This window comes from Camelus dromedarius, chromosome 2 (assembly GCF_036321535.1).
Source record: "Camelus dromedarius isolate mCamDro1 chromosome 2, mCamDro1.pat, whole genome shotgun sequence".
NCBI classification, from domain to species: domain Eukaryota; kingdom Metazoa; phylum Chordata; class Mammalia; order Artiodactyla; family Camelidae; genus Camelus; species Camelus dromedarius.
In genome coordinates this window covers 110312819-110333470 of record NC_087437.1, presented here as the reverse complement: position 1 = coordinate 110333470, position 20652 = coordinate 110312819, and the positions used below count along the sequence as shown (strand labels likewise).

The 20652-nt window shown below is 36.2% G+C and overlaps 2 protein-coding genes and 1 pseudogene across 2 annotated transcripts; all 3 read left to right on the top strand.

Moving 5' to 3' along the window:
• The first annotated feature begins 1005 nt into the window (after positions 1-1005).
• LOC135318985 (keratin-associated protein 21-1-like) lies at positions 1006-1698 on the top strand. The gene has a single exon (XM_064477864.1). It carries the CDS (start codon positions 1163-1165, stop codon positions 1403-1405), a length of 243 nt encoding a protein of 80 aa, XP_064333934.1. The 5' UTR covers positions 1006-1162; the 3' UTR covers positions 1406-1698.
• Positions 1699-5932: 4234 nt separating this feature from the next.
• Positions 5933-6659, top strand: LOC105086782 (keratin-associated protein 21-1-like). Its single transcript, XM_010977361.3, has one exon. It carries the CDS (start codon positions 6089-6091, stop codon positions 6389-6391), a length of 303 nt encoding a protein of 100 aa, XP_010975663.3. The 5' UTR covers positions 5933-6088; the 3' UTR covers positions 6392-6659.
• Positions 6660-16631: 9972 nt separating this feature from the next.
• LOC116152659 (keratin-associated protein 21-2-like) lies at positions 16632-20366 on the top strand (annotated as a pseudogene).
• The last annotated feature ends 286 nt before the right edge of the window (positions 20367-20652 follow it).

Here is a 20652-nt window from a genome sequence, read left to right as displayed (position 1 = left end):
TAGCATACGATAACACTTATATGAGGAATTTGAAAATATAAAATAAAGGTATATGCAAAACAGAAACAGACGCATAGACACAGAAAACAAACTTGTGGTTACCAAAGGGGATAGAGATGGGGGGAGAGACAAATTAGGGCCATGGGATTAACAGACATCAAGTACTAAAATAGATAAGCAATAAGAATACACCATATAGTGTGATGTCTTGTAATAACCTATAATATAGTCTTCAAAAATACTGAGTCACTAAGCTGTACACCTGAAACTAACACAATGTTGATGATCAATTTTACTTGAATAAAAGAAAAACATATTTTGGAGTCTGCCTGATTCTGAACATGGTGATATAAGTAAAACCTATACAAGTAAGATAAGCAAAACATCTCCCAAATCAAACCAACCAACAAACAAAACAACTACACTTTTTTGACTATATGTTGGTGATGGAAAGGTCAAGTGTGTGTTTTGAGGGAGAAGACAGTGTATGTTTGGATTTAGACATCTCTAGATTGAGAAGGCATAGCTATAAATCCAGATTTCTATTCTTAGCACTACTCACATTTGGGGCCAGATATTTTTCCCCCTTTTTGGGGGTTGTTTCATGCTCTGTAGAATTAGCAGCATCTTTGGTTTCTATGCAAGATGCCATAGGTATCTGGCATAGTAGGTATCTGGGTGGGAGAAGCCTGGCAAGAAGTTTCAATGATTCAAGAAAGGAGAAAGGAATATTTCTCTTCCTACAGGCAGAGGCAGATGATTTAGGAAAGGTGAGAGACAAAAGGGGGACAAGTTTTTCTACACATTCCCCAAAATCTTTTACTAAAAGATACATGTTAAATAATAGTAGCTCTCGAAAATGGGTGTCAGTTTTGGGGCATATACTTCTACTGAGACAATTTATCAACAAAAACAATTAAAATGATGCTCTCTAAATAAAACTGGAATCTCCAAAATAATGAGCTATTTAAGCAAAGCATTATTGAATGTCAACTGTGACTGGCACATGATGGTTGCTTACATATTTGTTGTCTAAGTCAGGGAATGAATGGTATGTCTGTCAATTACTGACAGTATATAAAGGTCCCAGGGAAATAGAAGACACACACCCATTTGAGAAACTTCCTCTTGCAACCCACCTGAATTCACATCCCTTGACAACATGTGTTGCAACTACTATGGCAACTCCTGTGGCTATGGCTGTGGAAACAGCTATGGCTGTGGATTTAGCCCCTATTATGGCTGCGGTTATGGTACCGGATATGGCTGTGGATACGGCTGTGGATATGGCTCCCGCTATGGCTGTGGATACGGAACTGGATATGGCTGTGGATATGGCTCTGGCTCTGGCTACTGCAGCTACAGGCCAGTTTGCTATAGGACGTGTTATTCTTCTTGCTGCTAGAACATCACTATCCAAGCCCCATTTGTTTCTGTAATGATACATCTAAAGATAATGCTGACTCAGGATCTATAACCCACGGTTGCTATGTCCAAGAAATTACATGCCTGACAGAGGCTTTGATCCCCAACTGCCCATTTTTCTATTGGCATCTTTGTGGCTTGAGGCCCCGTGGTAGCATCTGACTATTTTCCAAAAGTTAGCCTTTACCCTCCTCATTTTTTGACTCTCTGTTGTGACTGTATTGATGATCCCAACATTTTGCAATTGAGGAAATCACTTATTCTCAATAAAAATGGTTCATTGTTTCTAACAATTCTCTGTATACTTGCTGGTGAATTAGTTTTTTTTTTTTTTTTTGAGGTATTGTGGGCTCTCATAGATTGGGCTAACATGTTGCTTGAACCTTGAGTTCTTCCTTGATATAATATAAGCATATTTTTCTTATATTTGCACCAGGAAAAATGTCTTCTCCATCCCTACCTGCTCAGACACTCACATACTCAAGCACAAATCTCACAATACATCAGAATGGTGCTTTCAAACCTCACTGTATCTAGGATGGAGCTGGAGGGGAAAGAGAAGGTGGAATGACATCTATTCAGGAGGTTATGACAAAAATGCCAGGTAGAGGAGAGGGGACCTGCAAGCTTAAAACAGTCACAGAATATAAGAAGTAGTTCCCAGAATTAATGAGAAATTAGAAGTAGACATAGGTGTTATACGTATGAGAATAAAGAACTAAGGAATGGATAAATCAGAATAAAAATATTCTGTTCTATCATCTGCTCTTAATAGGATTGCAGATATGCTTGTTTGCATACAATGAGGTTGAGGAAATGTATTTCAGTCACTTAACTGGTAAATAATTTGAGTAGTTTTGAAAGATCCTCATCCTAGACACTGAAGATGCAGAAGGAAAATTAAGGACAAGTCTCCTGCTCTCATAGTGTTTACAAATGAGCTGATGCCAGTTGCAAAGGAAGACTAGAAAGGACAGTAGCCAGTGTAAAGGGGGAAGAGAAGTTCACTAAATTTTGAAAGAATATCATTAGGCATGTATGATATACTGGTCTTTACAAACTAGTTCTTTTTTTGGAAAGTTTTTTTTCTTTTTTGAAAGGTATTGGAACAATGCAATTATTACTGTAAAAGTCACCTCAATATTGACAAAAAAATGAAAAAGGAAAAATAACAAGTGATATCACAGACATACAAAAAAAAATAAGAGAATATTATGAATAGTTATATGCCAACAAATTGGGCAACCTAGTAGAAATTAGACAAGTTTCCAGAAACACGCAGAATGCCAAGGCTGAAGCAAGAAGAAACAGACAATTTGAACAGACTGATCACTAGAAGTGAAATTGAATCTGTTATTCAAAAACTCCCAGCAAACAGAAGTCCAGGACTAGAGGGCTTCACAGGTGAATTCTACCAAACATATATCGAATTTATACCTATCCTTCTCAAACTATTCTAAAAAATTGAAGATGTGAGAACATGCCCAAATTCATTCTATAAGACCATGATTACCGTGATACCAAAAACAAAGACAAAAAAAAAAAAAGCAAAATTATAGGCCACCATTTTTGATGAATATAGATGCAAAAACCTTCAACAAAGTATTAACAAACCAAATTCAACAATACAAAAAAGGATCATACACCATGATCAAGCTGAATTTATTCCAAGATCATAAGGATGGTTCAACACATGCAAGTCAATCAATGTGATATACCACATTAAGAAAAAGAAAAAGTAACACTGTCACTGTGTGCAGTTGACATGGTATTTTATATAGAGAACTCCAGTGTCCACCTAGAAACCATCAGAAATAACAAATTAATTTGGTAGGTTGCATGATACAAGATCAATATACAGAAATCTGTTGTGTTTCTATACATTACTAATAAAACATGAAGAAGAGAATGTAAAAAAGTCCCATTTAAGATTGCATCAAACCCCCCCCCCCAGGAATAAACTTCAGCAAGGAGGTGAAAGACCTATAATCTGAAAATTATGAAACTTTGATGAAGGAAATTGAACATAACATAACAAAATGGAATGATATCCAATGACCTTGGATTAGAAGAATTAATATAATTGAAATGGCCATACTACCCAAAGAAATCTACAGCTTTAAGGCAATCCCTATCAAACTATTTGTAACATTTTTCACAGAACTAGAACAAATAATCTTAAAATTCACATAACTAGAAAAAAAATCCTTAAATAATCTTAAAATTCATAGAAAAATAATCCTAAAACTAGAGCAACAAAGGACCTTCATTTGCCAAATCATTCTTCTGAAAAATGGACAAAGCTGTTGGTATGACCCTCCCAGACTTCAGACTATACTACAAATCTACAGTTATCAACACAGCATGATATTGGCACAAAAACCAGACACATATATAAGTAGAATGGAATACAGAGCCCAGAAATAAACCGACGCATCTATGACCAATTAATCTAGGACAAAGGAGAAAAGAATGTAAAATATAGAAAAGACAGTCTATTCAACCAGCAGTGCCGGGAAAACTGGACAGCCACATGTAAAGCAATGATATTACAATATTCTCCCACATCATATAAAAAAATAAACTCAAAATGAGTTAAAGATCTAAGTGTAATACTTGAAATGTAAACCTCTTAGAAAAAAGCACAGGCAGAACATTCTGTGTCATAAATTGTGGCAACGTTTTTTTTGGATCAGTCTCTTCAGGCAAAAGAAATAAAAGCAAAAATAAACAAATGAGGCATGATTACGCTTAAAAGCTATTTCACAGCAAAGGAAGCAGTTGATGAGATGAAAAGACAGCCTACAAAGTGGGAGAAAGTATTTGCACATGATGTGACTGATACAGTGTTAACATCCAAATTACATCAACAGTACATATAACTCAATATAAAAAAGAACAACTCAATGAAAAAAATGAGCAGAAGACCTGAATAAACATTTTCCTAAAGAAGACACAGAGATGGCTACTAGGCATAAGAAAAGATGCTTAACATATCCCATTATTAGAGAAATGTCAATCAAAACAATAATAAGATATCACCTGTCAGAATGTCTATCATCCAAAATCTACAAATAACAAATGTTGGAAAGGATGTAGAGAAAGGGAGCCCTTGTACACTGTTGAATGGAATGTAAATTGGTGAAATCACTATGGGAAACAGTATGGAGATTTTGTAAAAAGACTAAAAATAGGACTACCATAGGATCCAGCAATTCCACTCCTGAATATATATCTGGAAAAAAACCCCACTAATTTGAAAATATACATGCACCCCAGTGTTCATAGCAGCATTGTTCTCAATATCCAACATATGAAATCAACTCAGTTTCCCATTGACAGATTATTGAATCAAGAAGATGTGGGGCACACACACACACACACACACAGAATGGAGTATAACTCAGACATAAAAAATGAAATATTGCCATTTGCAGCAAAATGAATGAACCTAGAGATTGTGCTTAGTGAATTAAGTCAGAGAAGTAAGTCAGGAAGAGAAAGGCAAATAGTGTATCATATTATTTATATTTGAGTCTAGAAAAATACAATAAATGTATATGGAAAACAGAAACAGACTCATATATACAGAAAACAAACTTACAGTTACTAAAGTGGACAGAAAAGGGAGGAGTGACAAATTAGGGCCATACAATTAACAGATATAAAGTATTAAATATAAAGTAGATAAGCAATAAGAATACACCATACAGCACTGAGAATTAACTTGTAATAAACTATAACATAGTATAATCTTCAAAGTTACTGAATCACTACACTGTATACCTGATGCTAACACAATATTAAAAATAAATTTTACTTGAATAAAAAAATAAATTTTAGAGTCTGCTTTACTCTGAACATGGTGATATAAATAAAACCCATACATGTAAGATAAGCAAAAAATCTCCTCTATCAAACAAACAAAACAACTACACTTTTTTGACTACATGTTTGGTGATGGAAAGGTCAAGTGTTTGTTCAGAGGGAGAAGACAGGTTATGTTTGGATTTAGACATCTATTGATTGAGAAGCTTATTTATAGATTTCTATTTTTAGCACTATTAGCATTTTGAACTAGATAATTTTTCCTTGTTGGGGGCTGTTTTGTGCTTTGTAGAATAAGCAGCATCTTTAGTTTGTACACAAGATGCCAATAGGTATCATGTCATAGTGGGTATCTGGGTGGGAGAAGCCTGGCAAGAAGTTGAAATGATTTAAGAAAGGAGAAAGGAAAATTTCTTTTCTTATGGACAGAGACAGATGATTTAGGAAATACAAAAGAGAAAAGGGGGCAAATTTTTTCCACATCCCCCCCAAATCTTTTAATATAAGACATATATAAGGAGGTTTTGAAAAATGGATATCGGTTTTGGGGCAAATGATTCTATTGAGGCAATTCTTCGGCAGAACCAATTAAAATGGTGCTCTTTAAATAAATCTGGAGTCTCCAAAATAATGAGCCATTTAAACATGGCATTATTGATAGTCAACCGTGACTGGCACATGATGGTTGCTTACATATTTGTTGTCTAAGTCAGGGAATGAATGGTATGCTCTATTAATTACTGACAGTATATAAAGGTCCCAGGGAATAGGAAGACACACACCTATTTGAGAAACCTCCTCTTTCAACCCACCTGAATTCACATCCCTTGACAACATGTGTTGCAACTACTATGGCAACTCCTGTGGCTATGGCTGTGGAAACAGCTATGGCTGTGGATTTAGCCCCTATTATGGCTGTGGTTATGGTACCGGATATGGCTGTGGATACGGCTGTGGATATGGCTCCCGCTATGGGTGTGGTTATGGTACCGGATATGGCTGTGGATACGGCCATGGATATGGCTCCCGCTATGGCTGTGGTTACGGAACTGGATATGGCTGTGGATACGGCTCTGGCTTTGGCTACTGCAGCTACAGGCCAGTTTGCTATAGGACGTGTTATTCTTCTTGCTGTTAGAACATCACTATCCAAGCCCCATTTGCTCTGAAGTGGCACATTTATAGATAATGCTGATTCAAGAATCTATAACCCATGATTGCTACATCCAAGAAATTACATGCCTGACAGAAGGTTTGACCTCCAATTACCCGGTTTTAGATTGGCATCTTTGTAGCCTGAGGCTCCATGGTATCATCTGACTAATTTCCAAGTGTTCTCTTAATCTCTCATTGTCTATTATATATTGATGATTCTCTATCTGTACTGATGATCCTAACATCTTAAAGTTGGGGAAATAACTTATTCTCAATAAAAATGGTTCATTCTTTCTAACAAATGTTTGTGTGTTTGTGCATTTTTCATTTGTTTTAGATGTTATGGCCTCTCTTGAGTATTGGGTAACATGTTGCCTGAACCTCAAGTTCTTCCTTGGAGTATTACAAGCATTTATTCTTATCCCTGTATAAGCAACAACATCTTCTCCATATATTTCTCTTATCCCACATGCTCAGGCACTGAGCACAAATCACACAGTATTTCAGAACTGTTTTTTTGTGAATTGCACTGTGTCTAGGATGGAGTTGGAGGCAAAAGAAGGGTATGAATGACACTTGCTCAGGAAAATCATGCAAAGTTCAAGGTAGAGAAGAGGTGACCTGAGTGCTTAGAGGAATAATGGAATGGAAGAGATTCTTTGCAGAATTAATGAGAAATTAGAAGGAGAGGTGTTAAGCACAGGAGGAATAAAGAACTAAGGGAAGAATAAAAACATTCTATTGTATCATCTGCTTTTGATGAAACTGCAAATATATTTGCATGTATTTATTGAAATTGAGGAAATTGATTCAAGTCACTTAACTGACAAGTAGTTTTGAGTACTTCTGAACGGGTCCCATCCTGGACACTGAAGACACAGTAGGAAAATTATAGACAAGTTCCCTGCTCTTACAGGGTTTACATTCTAGTGCATGAAGATAAAAAATATAGTACAAATAATTAAGGTAAATTCTGTCAGACAAGTCCATTCAGTTCTGAGTATGGTAGTGCTACATTTTTCAGTTGGGAAAGAGTAAGTTCCACTGCTTAGTAAAGTTCTCTAATGCCTTAATTGGGGCAGATATAAGAACGGGATTAAAAAAAAAAAAAACCCGGTCTGCTTCCAGAATTGGAGAGCTTATTACTTTTTTGTGTTCTGACTTTCGTATTTTTTTCTCATCTGACCTTCCTGAACTCTAACATTTAAGTGTTACAACAGAAAACCCTTTTCAGACTCAGTAGGCATCAAGTTTCATCAGCAGTAATAAAGGTGTTGCCATCTCATTTGCATGACCTGGGTTACTGCACAATATGTGACCCCGAGATCCCTGGAGCTGGGAGACCCCACAAATCACCCAAACCAAGGAAGATGGCCCTGCCATTAAGGTCAGCCCTGGGATGAGGTTATGCTCAAGACAGAGTTTCTCCAACTTCTCCAAATGATGAAGAAACAGTGGTTTGACTTAGTCAGCTAGAATGTGGGAAGAGAATGTCAGACAAGGGTCACGAATTTCTTCCGAAGGAGAATGGTATATGAGCAGAGCTGTAAAGGATGAGTTGAAATTGGTCAGTTATATAAGATGGAAAATAGAATTCGAGGGGAATTTAGAAAAACAAGCAAATAAACTGGCAGCTTATTACCAGAGTAGTAACTGCTGTTGGAAAAATTATACTCAATGGCTACACCCATAGAGGAATCTTCAGATTGTCTCAAGCTGCACTGTCCAATATGATAACTAACCACTAGAGAGAGGTGGCTATTGAGAATCTGAAATGTGGCTAAGTACAAAATTAAAGGTGCTGTAAGTGTAAAATACACATCAGATTTCAAAGACTTAGTGTAAAGACAATTATGGAAACTATATCAAATAATTAAAAAATAGTGGTTATATATTAAATGATAATATTTTGGATGCATTAGGTTAAATAAAATATGCTGTAAAATTAATTCACCTGCTTATTTTTGTCTTTTTTAAATGTGGCTACTGGAAAGTTTAAAATTATGCATGTGTTTCATGATATATTTCTACTCTGCCATGTGGCTTTAAAAGGTCACAACAAGCTGGACAAGAAAGAACTATAGTCAGGAAGAGAAGACATGTTAGGCTACCAGTAAAGACGAGGCAATCTGTCCATGTTATCAAGGTATAGGCAGTAGATGGTTTTAAGCCAGTAAGACCACAGTACCTACTGCAGAAGACTTCAGGGGGGTTCCCAGTAAAGACAGAGTTTTCATCTGAGGTAGTTTATTTGATCAGTGGGCCTTGTGTTTAGACACAGAAAAGATGGGTGACTGCCTCACACTATACACAAAAAATTCCATATTATTTAAAATTTTAAATATGAAATTTAAAGTACTAGCAAATGATATAGATTTTCAGCAATTTTGTAAGCCATTTGCTAACTTGAGACCAGTCATGCTAGGAGGATGAATGCCATGGAAATGAGCATATTAGACCCCTACTCCCAGCAGAAGTCATTAAACAATTAACAGCACCCCACTCCCATTTCCCTCCTGTCATTGAGAAAAAAATTTTTCTTTGAAAGCTTTGTAATAGATATGTATTACTTATGAGCCTGAAAAAGAAAAAAAAAAAAGAAAAAAAAAGAAAGAAAAGAAAAATCCATGGAAATCAATGAAGAGGGGCTGCAATATTGCTCTAGATCCAGGAATCTTTAAAGCTTATTTTTAGTTGATATTCATGTTCTCCAGCACAAGAAACATTGTCTTTAACTGTACGTTCCTGCAAAATATCATTTCCCCAAAGTCATACAACTGATCACACTTACAATAAGAAGATTGTATAGATAGTGATTAAAAGACTAGCTTCCAGAGTCACCCCACTTATGCTCAAGTGTAGGTTCCATCAGTATTTGTTGTGTGATTGTGGGCACATTATCTAACTTTTCTGAGCCTCAGTATAATCAAAGACAAAATGACAAAATAGGGATAGATCAGGATTGTTGAGAGTACTAAATTAAATAAAATATGCAAAGGTATGCCACTCTGCAAACTCAGTGGATTTTTGTCATTATATTTATCATTACGCTGCTTATTATGGAAAAACTGGTGACACTTAACATCTTAATTTATAAAAATGACAATTTTATGTGGCTCAATCCTATATATTTTTCTTATTAGTATTGACGATATTTTGAAAATCCAGGAAAATCAATAGTTTCAATTTTCTCATGTAAAATTCATAGGCACTCTCCTGTTAGATGTTTTGTACATCTATCATACATATATTCCATAGTTATGAACTCTTAACATGCACTATGACACCAAATACATTGATACGTTTGTCACTGTATTATTAGTACAAATTACTGGTTTTAGTGAAGTGGCTTGTTTTCTGATAAGTTGGTCTTGCTTTTTACTTTATCATCCTATTGTATTAATTACTTGAGAAGTTTCCATTGAATTTGGCAAATGATATGAGATTTTTCATGAAGAGAGCTTTTTTGGGGGGGGGGTGTTAACAGTAAATATTGATTGCAACAAATTGAAGAGTGAATGAGTGAGGAAATATAAAGATTGAAAATAATCTTTCCTGTAGCATGTGGTGAAAGGATGGAGACTGGTCCAATGAAAAAGGTGTTTCACTCTCTCTGGAGAGTTTCTAAACCACAGAGCTCATTCTTGGGCTCTTGATATGTAATTTTATTTAATTCTATGCCTTGGAATATTGCTTACATGATGTAGGTACTCAAAATTTTGTTTAAAGTTAAATTGTTCAGTCACTGTCTAGTAGGGCAGTTAATGAAAAGATGCAAATAAACATGGTCAGGCTAGAGCTATTATGGGAGAAAGCATGTGAAATATGAAATGTAGAAAGGGTCACAGAGTTTGCAGAAATGGAGCCAATTTGAATATATTTTAGTGGAAAGAACTGCAAAAGCAGGACAATCATAATTAGGAAGTACACCTAGAATCTGACGTTTTTATTTTGACATGGAAGTTGCTGATCTAGAGTGCTAATACATACCCTATATTGATTAAAATTTGGAATGTCTAGAAAAGTTATAATAATTTCCACTCAAAATTTCTAAAATTCTTAAAATTTAAAAAATTTTTAGAAATTCTATAATTTCTGAGATTAACTTGCAGTATTAAGAAGATTGTATTCTCAATAGATAATGCATTTGCATGATTAGAGCCGCCATAATGCCGCTGTGTGGTACTTAGAGTTATGGGGCAGGTCTGAGAGGGGACTGAGTTGTTTTCTTGATGGTTCAAAGCACACTTTAGCTAGAATGGCAAAGATGACAAAGAAAATTTAGAGGGTAGAAACATAAGGCAGAAATTGCAAAATATTGATAATTTTACTCAAAGTGAATATTTTCCATCTTAAAAACTAAGAAAAAATAATTCATGGGTTCTTCCTTAACTTTTATGGTTATAACAGGATTTGGACCAATTCAGCTCTACTACTGAAAGCTGAGAGACTTGGGCAAGACTTAATTATCCTTGGCCTCTGTTTTTTCATCTATGCATTTAAAAATAAATACCACAGCTTCCCATTTTACATTGTTTTTGTAAGAATTAAATGAAGTAATAAGTGTGAGTGTGCCTCAAAGCTATAAAGGGAAATAAAAACATTATTAATTGTTATTATTATTATTTCCCTATATAACAACCTATACATCAAAATAAAAACAATTTTTACAAGAGGAAAAAAATTTATAGGCACTCATTCAACAGTTTCTGAGTGCTTAGTTCTTTAGATTCACAGAAAATAAAGACAAAGTTATTTGCATTAAATTACAGTTGACTGCGGGAATCAGGTAATTAAAATCGAACATGCTAATATAACATGCAGTATCACAATAGATTTAGATTTAGGCGCAGGGAGCTATGGAAATTAAGGCTAATGTATGTTGTGAATGCCCAGGAATGCTTCTTATATGAGGTGTAGCCTAAGCTGTGTTTTGAAAATTCAAGTAGGATTTGAGCAGATACAATTTTGATGATTTTTTTTAAAGTGGGCAAAATGTTTCTAAGAAAGTAATACTGAAAATTTCCAAGAACTGTTAATTAGAGTGGGTTATGTTGCATTGGACAAAATCATGGCTGTTTTTATTTTGGCATATTATATCAAATCTCTGCTTTGCACTAATTCAGATCTTCTTTGCCTCATCTGACCCTTGCTTCAGCCACCACTTTAGTGGCCACTCTACCTGGTTCCATCCACTTTTTTGTAGGTATAACCTGAGAATTCCTCACCTAATGCCCCTCCTGTTTGCCTTTCTTCTCCAGCCCTGGTGTTTTCCTGTCAGTGATGCTGAGATATAAGATGCTGCAGCATCTCCCACATATATGGGACTAGAAGTTGCAGAAGAGTTAACGCCCTTTGAGGTGAAAAATCTAAATTTGGTTTGATTACATTCCACAAGACATACTTGTTCAGTGTGAAGGTTACATCTGTTTCCTTACAATTTTCATGACTAGCTAGGGCATAACTATCCCCCAAAACTGTTGTCCTTAGTGTGATAAGCTTTTTAGAAATAAAAATTGCGGTGATAATGAATCCACAGAGTCTGTGTTACGTGCTCCACCCACTTCTGGTAGTATATAAAGGTCTCAGAGCAGGAGATGACATTCAGACTTCAGAAACCTCCATCTGCTCCTCTGTAGAACTCCTGAACTCCCGCCTGTAAAATACCATGTGTTGTGACTATTACAGAAACTACCGTGGTAGCTGTGGCTATGGCTCTGGATATGGCTGTGGCTGTAGTTCTGCCTGCGGTGGTTACCAACCATTTTTCTGTAGAAGATACTATTCTTCTAGCTGCTAGAATGTAACTGCAGTGCACTTCTCCTCTAAAATAATTATTTCAACCTTTTTCCATTTCAGTGCCTCAAAAATCACATCATTTCTCATCAAATAGAGAAGTCACAGCCTGATTGCCTTCTAGAAAGTCCTATTTCTAATTAAAGGAGCCTGAGTTACTCCAAAATGCTCCTGGAAGGCAGAAAACTTCATTTTGTACCTAGTTCAAGTGTAAACCCACTACCTTCTTATTTTGTTTCTATATTGTGATTATTTCCAAATAAACATGTTTCACTGGTCCTAACAAGTTTATGTGTCTTTTGTGTCAGCCATGCTGTTGGTTTATATTTTTGACTCCAATTTCTGTGCCTTCCTTAGAGACTGGCAGAGATAATGCACAGCTGTTCATTATGATTGTGTGTCTGGCTTCCGTTCTGGTTGGTCAGTACGCATGACATACAGCATGTTATGTATCTTGAATTTCCCTGAAAAAAAAGGCTCTTCTTTGAGTCTTGTGTTCTTAACTCATTTTACTCAAGGTTTGTTCTTAAACATTTGTGTTTCATGACCCTAGGTCTATTCATTTCTTTCTTTCCACACTGATCAGCACTTATGTACTCATCATCACATTCACACACATATACACGCACAGACAAGTGCCTCAGAAAAATCTGTTTTCGAAAATGCTAATGGTGAAAAAAGATGCATTGGAAGAGAAGAGGCAGAAGGCTAAATAGTTAGGTATATACATGACCTGGAGACTGGTAAAAGCCCCTGGATATGGGTGGTAGCATAAATAATGAAAGGAAACAGAACAGCATCAGGAAACTTGTAAAGGTCTAGCCTGTAAGATCTTACACATCAACAGAGAAGGAGAAGAAAGAGAAACCTAGAGAAGATAATTTTGAAAAAAGATATATTTCTTCTTAACACTTGGAATTGTGGGGAATTCAGCGTGGTGTATACAGTTATGTATCTGAAAGTCTGGTATTGCAAAACTAATAAGACTAGTATTGGAGACATGCTCTGGTTCTTTCTAGAGACACTAAATAGGGTGAAGTGAAAGGATGATAATGACACACAAATTTCTCAACACAAAAGCTCTTTCTAATATGTGACACCATCTGAAACAAGAATGACTTCTTCGTTAGGTGCTCAATGACCTTTGGGAAATAAAGAGGAAGAAATCTCTAAACCCAGGTAGGATCACCCACTGTAACCAAACAGGACTCTATAGGGGCTTCCCAGGACAGAGCCCCTCTCATGTCCTCCACTTGCCTCTTGTCTATGGAAACACTAGGAAGTTTCCTAGGCTTCCCTGAGTCCCAAAGAGTACATTTAATCAGAGAAGTGAGAAAATGGAGAAAGAAGGGAAAACAGTCAAGTAAGACAAAATTATAACAGTTTCGCCATTAAACAAAAATCAAGAACATTTTGTTCATTTTCGAAGGCAATGGATAATATTCTGAGCCGTGTGCTTTGAGCTGTTCTGCAGTTACTGCAACCTCCATCAGGTGGAAGAAGTTAATTGTTTGCTGCCCACAAACATATAGACCCCAGACGGGTTGGAACCAAAAGGTTAATGATGTTGACTCCAGATTACCTCCCACCAACCAATCAGAAGAATGACTGTGAGCTGATGACACACCCCACAACCCACCTCTCTCACCCTGTCTTTGAAAACCTTTCCCTGAAAGCCTTAAGGGAGTTGAGATCTTTTAAGCACTCACTCGCTACCTGGACACCTTGCTTGTCTCCCTGCAATAAAAGCTGTACTTTTCCTTTACTACAACCTGGTGTCAATAGATTGGCGTTACTGAGCGCTGGCAAGCAGACACAAGTTTGGCTTTGTAAGCCCACTACTAGGGTTACTTTAGGAGAAAATTACAAACTCAGGGAGAGGGGTAGAATGAACTGATTTTACATGCAAATTTTGTCCCACCCTATTTTAGGCTACTATAGGCTAGGAATGGAATTGAGCTTCGAACCCTGATTGTGAAAATGGAGATGCTGATACCAGGTAAACACAGAACTGCAAACTTTTATATTTCTGCATCGGGGAGGAGAGGCCAGTTATAATATGTTTTGGCTTTAGAAGTTCAATCTTCATGCAGGATATAAGAAGACCACAAGAACTGGAGTCAAGATTCAACCATCCATGGTTAAATAACTTCTGTGGTTTCTCAAATTGCTGGAAACCTGAAAGAAATTGCAGTCTTGAGAAGAGTAAGAGCAAAAGAGAATGTGTGGATAGATCGTTATTCTTGAAGAAATAGAACTACATCTTACGTTAGATGAAGGAGTAGTCTCATTCACCACTTATTAAGCTCCTAATAAAGGACATTTCCATATGTGCTATGAACAGAGAGCTAAAATAGCTCATCCCTGCTTTCTGAAGTGTGGAACAGACAAAAACAAACCTCTATTCAAAATCTTTATACATACTCTATACAAAGATTAGAGTATGGCTACAATAGAATCATACACTGGAGTGTTTGGGAAATACAGAGGAAGAAATCCAGAGAGAGGCCAGGACAAAGAGTAAGTAGAGAGAAGGATCAGGAATCTTTCTAAAAGAGACAAACCGCTAGTTTAATATAAGGGATGAATTGAAGTTGGTCAATTATGGATGAAACGAAATATCCTTCTTGACAAGGGAAAGAGAAGAAATACATTTTGGAAAATGTCCATATGTTGGAACCTTACTGCAATAGCCCTCAACCGTCCTGGAAGAAATGTGATCACTAGTTGGGGTTAAGGAGTAAATTCCCAGGTATATGTAGTGAGAATTCTAAGTTGACCCCAGTGAGAAACCTTGTATGATCCCCTCCTCTTCGGTGCAGGAAGAAGGATCTGTAACTCACCTCTAACTTTGAAAAGATGATGGGATATACTCCTGTGATTATGCTATGTTTAGAGTTGGCACATAAAACACAATGTAAATAAATTTGAATTTCAGATTAAAAAAATGGATTGCTTTTTAGTGTAAACATGTTTCATGGAATATTTTGGGTATGTGTTCTAAACCCGGTAACTCTAATTAATTTGTACAGCAAAGAGATTTTGCAGATGTCCTGGCTGATACCTTGATTGCAAGATTGTGAGACCTTGAGGAGGGACCCCAGTTAGGCTGTGCTTAGACTCCTGATACACTAAGACTGTGAGATAATGGATGAGTGTTTTTCTAAGGTGCCATTTTTGGTGTAATTTACAAAGGCTTCCTCTACTGTTCTCTAAATTATCTGGCCAATTGTGTGGATATCATACCAGCATATCAGCGGAGCCTAGGAGACCAGTCACACCAATGGATATCAAGGGTAGATCACTTCGGAGTGAAAATGAAAGGGTGAGAGGAACTATCCGCCATACTCGATGGGAAGGGCTTGTGAACAAAACACTGAAGTACATTTTAATTAGTATCCAAAGTGACATTGAGAATCATGAAAGATTCTGAAGTATGTGGGGATTTTACAAAAGAGTAATTTCACAAAAAAATTAAATGAGTCACCACAATAAACTAGTTACAGCAAGTGTTCAGGTCTCCAGTGATTGGAAGGGAAAACCATGTAGCATAATAAAGAAGAACAAATACTCAGTCTTGGCAATGAATTAGCTGTGGACTTTTAATAACTTTCCAAACCTCTTTGTACCCGGTTTCCTTATTACAAGTTACCTACCACTTTCCCATTTTCACTGGGACCCAATAGATTAAAATGTCTGAAGGAAATTCGTGATTTAGAAAACATTCAAAAGTGTCATTGCAAAGGATCTTTTTTGTATTTGTTGCTCTGGTTTGAACTAAATGACCACCTGGAGTTGATAAAAATTTATTGAAAAATGGCTCTTGGGATAAAAAAAATATTATCAGAAAGTTACATTCACAAGTGTTTGGGTTCATAGGAACTCTATAAGCTAAAATGTTGAGGAGTTTCTGTATAGAGCAGAATTGTGTTCCAATGAAATATCTTACAATGTAATTGATAATTAGTAACCTACTCAATGTAATTAGTCAAGTTCATTTTAATAGTTGCATGCCCAAACATTAACTTCCCTGCCTTCCACAGAGCCTTGTTACATGAAATATATCTTTGGAATCACGTGTTCAGGTGATTGGGTAATTGATGAAAACTTTATAGTTTTGTAATTGGCTCAAAACAATGCTTGGGTGACAAAAAGCAAACATGATTTCCCAGTAAAACTGGAGACTCTGAAATAATGGGTTTATTTATGACAGATGCTGTAGCTATGAAAAGACCAAGTGCTCTCATTATCAACTGACAGGAGTGACTTGCAAACACTGGGTATTAAGTAAATATTTATTGCACGAATCATAAAATTGATGGTATGCCCTGGACTTCCTGTCAGTATGCAAAGGTTCCAGAGTAGTAGGTGACATTTAAACTTCAGAAGTGTTCTGCATCTCACCTGAAACCTCACCCTCTGCCATCATGTGTTGCAACTATTACAGGAACTCCTTTGGGGGGTGTGGATAGAGCTCTGGCTGTGGTTGTAGATATGGCTGTGGCTCTGGTTGTGGCTATGGGTCTGGCTGTGGCTGCTGTATCTACCGACCACTTTTCTACAGAAGATGCTATTCCTCTTGCTGACAGAAAAACATCCTAGAATACACTATGCCTCTGAAATAATATTTAAAGTTTAACACTTTTCTCCCAAAGGATGCTTCATTTTGTAATCTCTACATTCAAGTAAGGGCTCGATACCACCTGTGTTTACTTCAAAGAAGCTGTTTGTTATTGAGAAATTATGAATGCTCTCATTGTTACCTGAAGACAGAAGATCTGAGTCTGATTATGTCCAAAATATGAATTCTTGGTTATTCTATTCTATGGTTTTGTATTGTCCATGAGCATAAGTACTCCAAAGTTGGAAGAAATTGCATTTTTTTTCAATAAACAAATGTCATTTGTTCCTGCAAGTAATTGCGTCTTTTGGGCCAGAATCGTTACTGATGTTGGTATTTGTGGCCTCCCTGAAAAGTTGGGCAGCTACTCCACTACCTCAGCCTTAGGGTCATTTACTTCTTTATCCACAGTTTATTCAGTGCCCATAATTCCACTAATACCACACGGTTTTGTTCACTACACAGTTGTAGTAGATCTTGGTGTTAGGTAATGTGAGACTTCCTACTTTGTTTTTTTTTCAAGATTATTTTGTCTGATCTAATTATTTTGTTTTTCATCTAATTGTTGAAATCAGCTTGTCAACAACTACAAATATATCCTCCTGAGATTTTAACTGAGATTGAGTTGAATTTGCAGATAAATTTTGGGAGAATGGACTTCATAACAATATTGAGTTTTCTAATCGATGAACATGGCACATCTCTGCCATTTAGATCTTTTTGGTGGGCTCTAATGTAACACTGAATAAGAATGGCTATCTGTGTATTCACAGAGGGCATATTTAATGAAGGAGACAGACAGAAGTCAAAAAAACTAAACAGACATCTAAACAACTAAATAAAAATGAATAAACAATTATAGGCTGTTCTAACAATCATTAATAAACTTGACTTGCTATAAGAAATCACATGGTCTGCCAAAACTCATGCAAGAAGAAATAGACAATCTTAATGGAACTGTATCTATTAAAGAGTTTGAATCAATAATTAATAACCTTCCAAAACAGAAAGCACCAAATCTAAATGCATTCACTGATATATTCTACAAAACACTTATGGAATAAGTAATACCAATTCTCTGTAATTACTTTCAGAAGATAGTAGCAGAGGGAATACTCTCTGACTCATTCTATGAGGCCAGCATTACCCTAATATGAAAACCAGACAAAGGTATTACAAATAAGGAAAACTACAGACCAATATCTTAAATAAACACAAACGCTAAAATTTTCAACAAAATATTAGAAAATTGAATCCAACACCATATGAAAAAATAACTATACAGCATGATCAACAGGGATTTGTCCCAATAATGCATGGCTTGGTTCAACATTAAAAAAAATCAATTAATGTAATCCATCACATCAACAGCCTGAAGAAGAAAAACCATGTGATCCTATCAATAGATGAAGAAAAAGCATTTGACAAAGTCTATCACCCACTCATGATAAAAAGTCTCAGTAAACAGGAATAGAGGGGAATTTCCTCAGCTTGATAAAGAATACCCACAAAAAGCTACAGCTAACATCTTGCTTAATGGTGAAAACTAGGTTTCCTGCTAAGATCAGGAAGAAGGCAAGAATGTCCTCCTTCACTACCCCTTTTCAATAATAGGTATAAAATAATAGGTATACAAGAAAATGAAATCAATTGGTATCATGATGCAGTAAGACAAAATAAAATAATAGACATTCTTTCTTCCCTCTCTTCTCTGAAGAATACTATATAGATTGTATGAGACCAAGAAAACTTGATTTTGATTTGGAGCCCAAGCGTCCTGAGCCGCAGCCTTTGTTAAATGACATCGTAATTCATAATCTGCTGGTCTCACCAAATGGTTTTAGGGTTCAGATATAGACATCTGAAAAGGAACTCTTTTCAACAAATAAAGTATTGTACAGGTAGAGAATACTGCCTAGCTGTGTGGGCATTTGGATCAGACTACATTTTAAATCAGATTGAATTGACATGTAGTGGAAAGAGGGGAAAAGTGCATGTTCTATTAGTGTGATTCTCATAGAACTTTTAGAGTATGACCTCATGAATCAGGAGGCGCCCCTGTACAATGACACATTACTCATTTCTTCTGAAATTGTCAACTGCAATATGGCCATACTTCCGTATAGAGACTGACTTTACTCTTACACAGCAATCCTGTGACAATCTTGGAATGCAGAAATCTAGTTTCTCTTTACTAAATACACAGGCTTTCCTCAACTAGGTTCTTGTAATTTCAATAGATGTTCATGATTATTGATCTTCAAAATATGCTATGAAGCCAAGCCCTGGGATGTATTGCTAGAGACTATATTTTTACAGAAATATTATTTAAAATGCTTCAGGCAGGGTGCAGTGTGGCCAATCGTGTGATAGTTAATTTTCTGAGGGAGTTGGGTCATTTTTGAAAAGTCGTTATAAAAAACACTAATTAATAGAGCAACATTAAAGTAGAGCGACTTTGAAGTAAACCTTAAAATTTTAGTATAATAACTATATCAGTACAAGTAAATATAGATATTGGAAAAGATGTTGTTATTTGGGAATGTTTTTACTTGGATTAAAGCAAAGGAGGAAAGAAATAGAATGTATTGAGTCTCCACTATATACCAGGATCTGTGCTGCGACCTTTGTATTTCCCATGTATTTTCTACAGGCCTCTTGACAAATTTTTAAATATATGCAGTTATTTTTGTTCCCATTTAGCAGTTGCAGCAACTGCATTTCATAAAGTTGAGGACGTTTTCTATGATCAGATGATTGGTAAATGGCTCAACTAAGAAATGAATTAATCTGTGTGCCAGGAAAATCTCTGCTACAGAGCCTCTGAAACTTAGAAGAAAGATGTACCATTTATAAGTTTACCAGCATTATACTGTGGAGTGTGTTATTATAAAGGAAAAAGCAAAATATTTGGGAAGGGAAAAAGAAGATGATCTATGATGATGATGATGATGATGAAAAGCATATTAATAGCAGTGAATAGAGCTTCATGTCTGATAGATGATTTCCAAGATATCAAAAGAGCAAAATAATAAGCACATATTTATAGGTCAAGCATACTTTGGTGATATGTTCTGTTATGGTCATGAAATGCAATGATGGAAGATAAAATTACGATTGCATAAATTTGGGGGCTTGGCAAGTGTATTATTATTTTGTTTTAAGGCTTGAGAAGATTCCTAGGATAGCAATAAACAATGTCAAACTAACAAATTTTTTGTAAACAGAATGAGCTCATTTTAGATAAATTGTTGTCAAATTAGAGAAGTGAGCCCATGTGTGGTATGACCTATCCATCCCTGGAATTATATGAAAGTCCTAGGAGACTGGATGCTATTCAGACTTCAGAAATGCTTCTACACATCAACTGAAACCTCATCTCCTGACACCATGTGTTACAACTACTACAGAAACCCCTGTGGTGGCTGTGGCTGTGGCTCCTGCTACAGCTGTGCATGTGATGATGGTTGTGGGTACAGATCTGGCTGCTGTGGCTACCAACCACTTTTGTTACAGAAGGTGCTATTCCTCTTGCTGCTAATCATCACTGCAGATCATACTGTGCCTTTGAAATGATCACTCCAAGTACATGTCCAGTTGAAATCTACCTCTTCCCTCCCTGGCTGTTAACTTCACACCAAAGTAAAGAATTACTATTGTCTGTCAGGAACATGATTTAATTTCAAAGAAGCTGTTTGCAGTTGATTTAGATGGAGTAGTTCCATCACATCGCTGAAGACAGATCTCATTTCTGATCATTTTTCAAACATAACTTCTTACATCTTTTTCTCTCTCTGTACTATGGCTGTTTGCACAAGCCCAGGAAG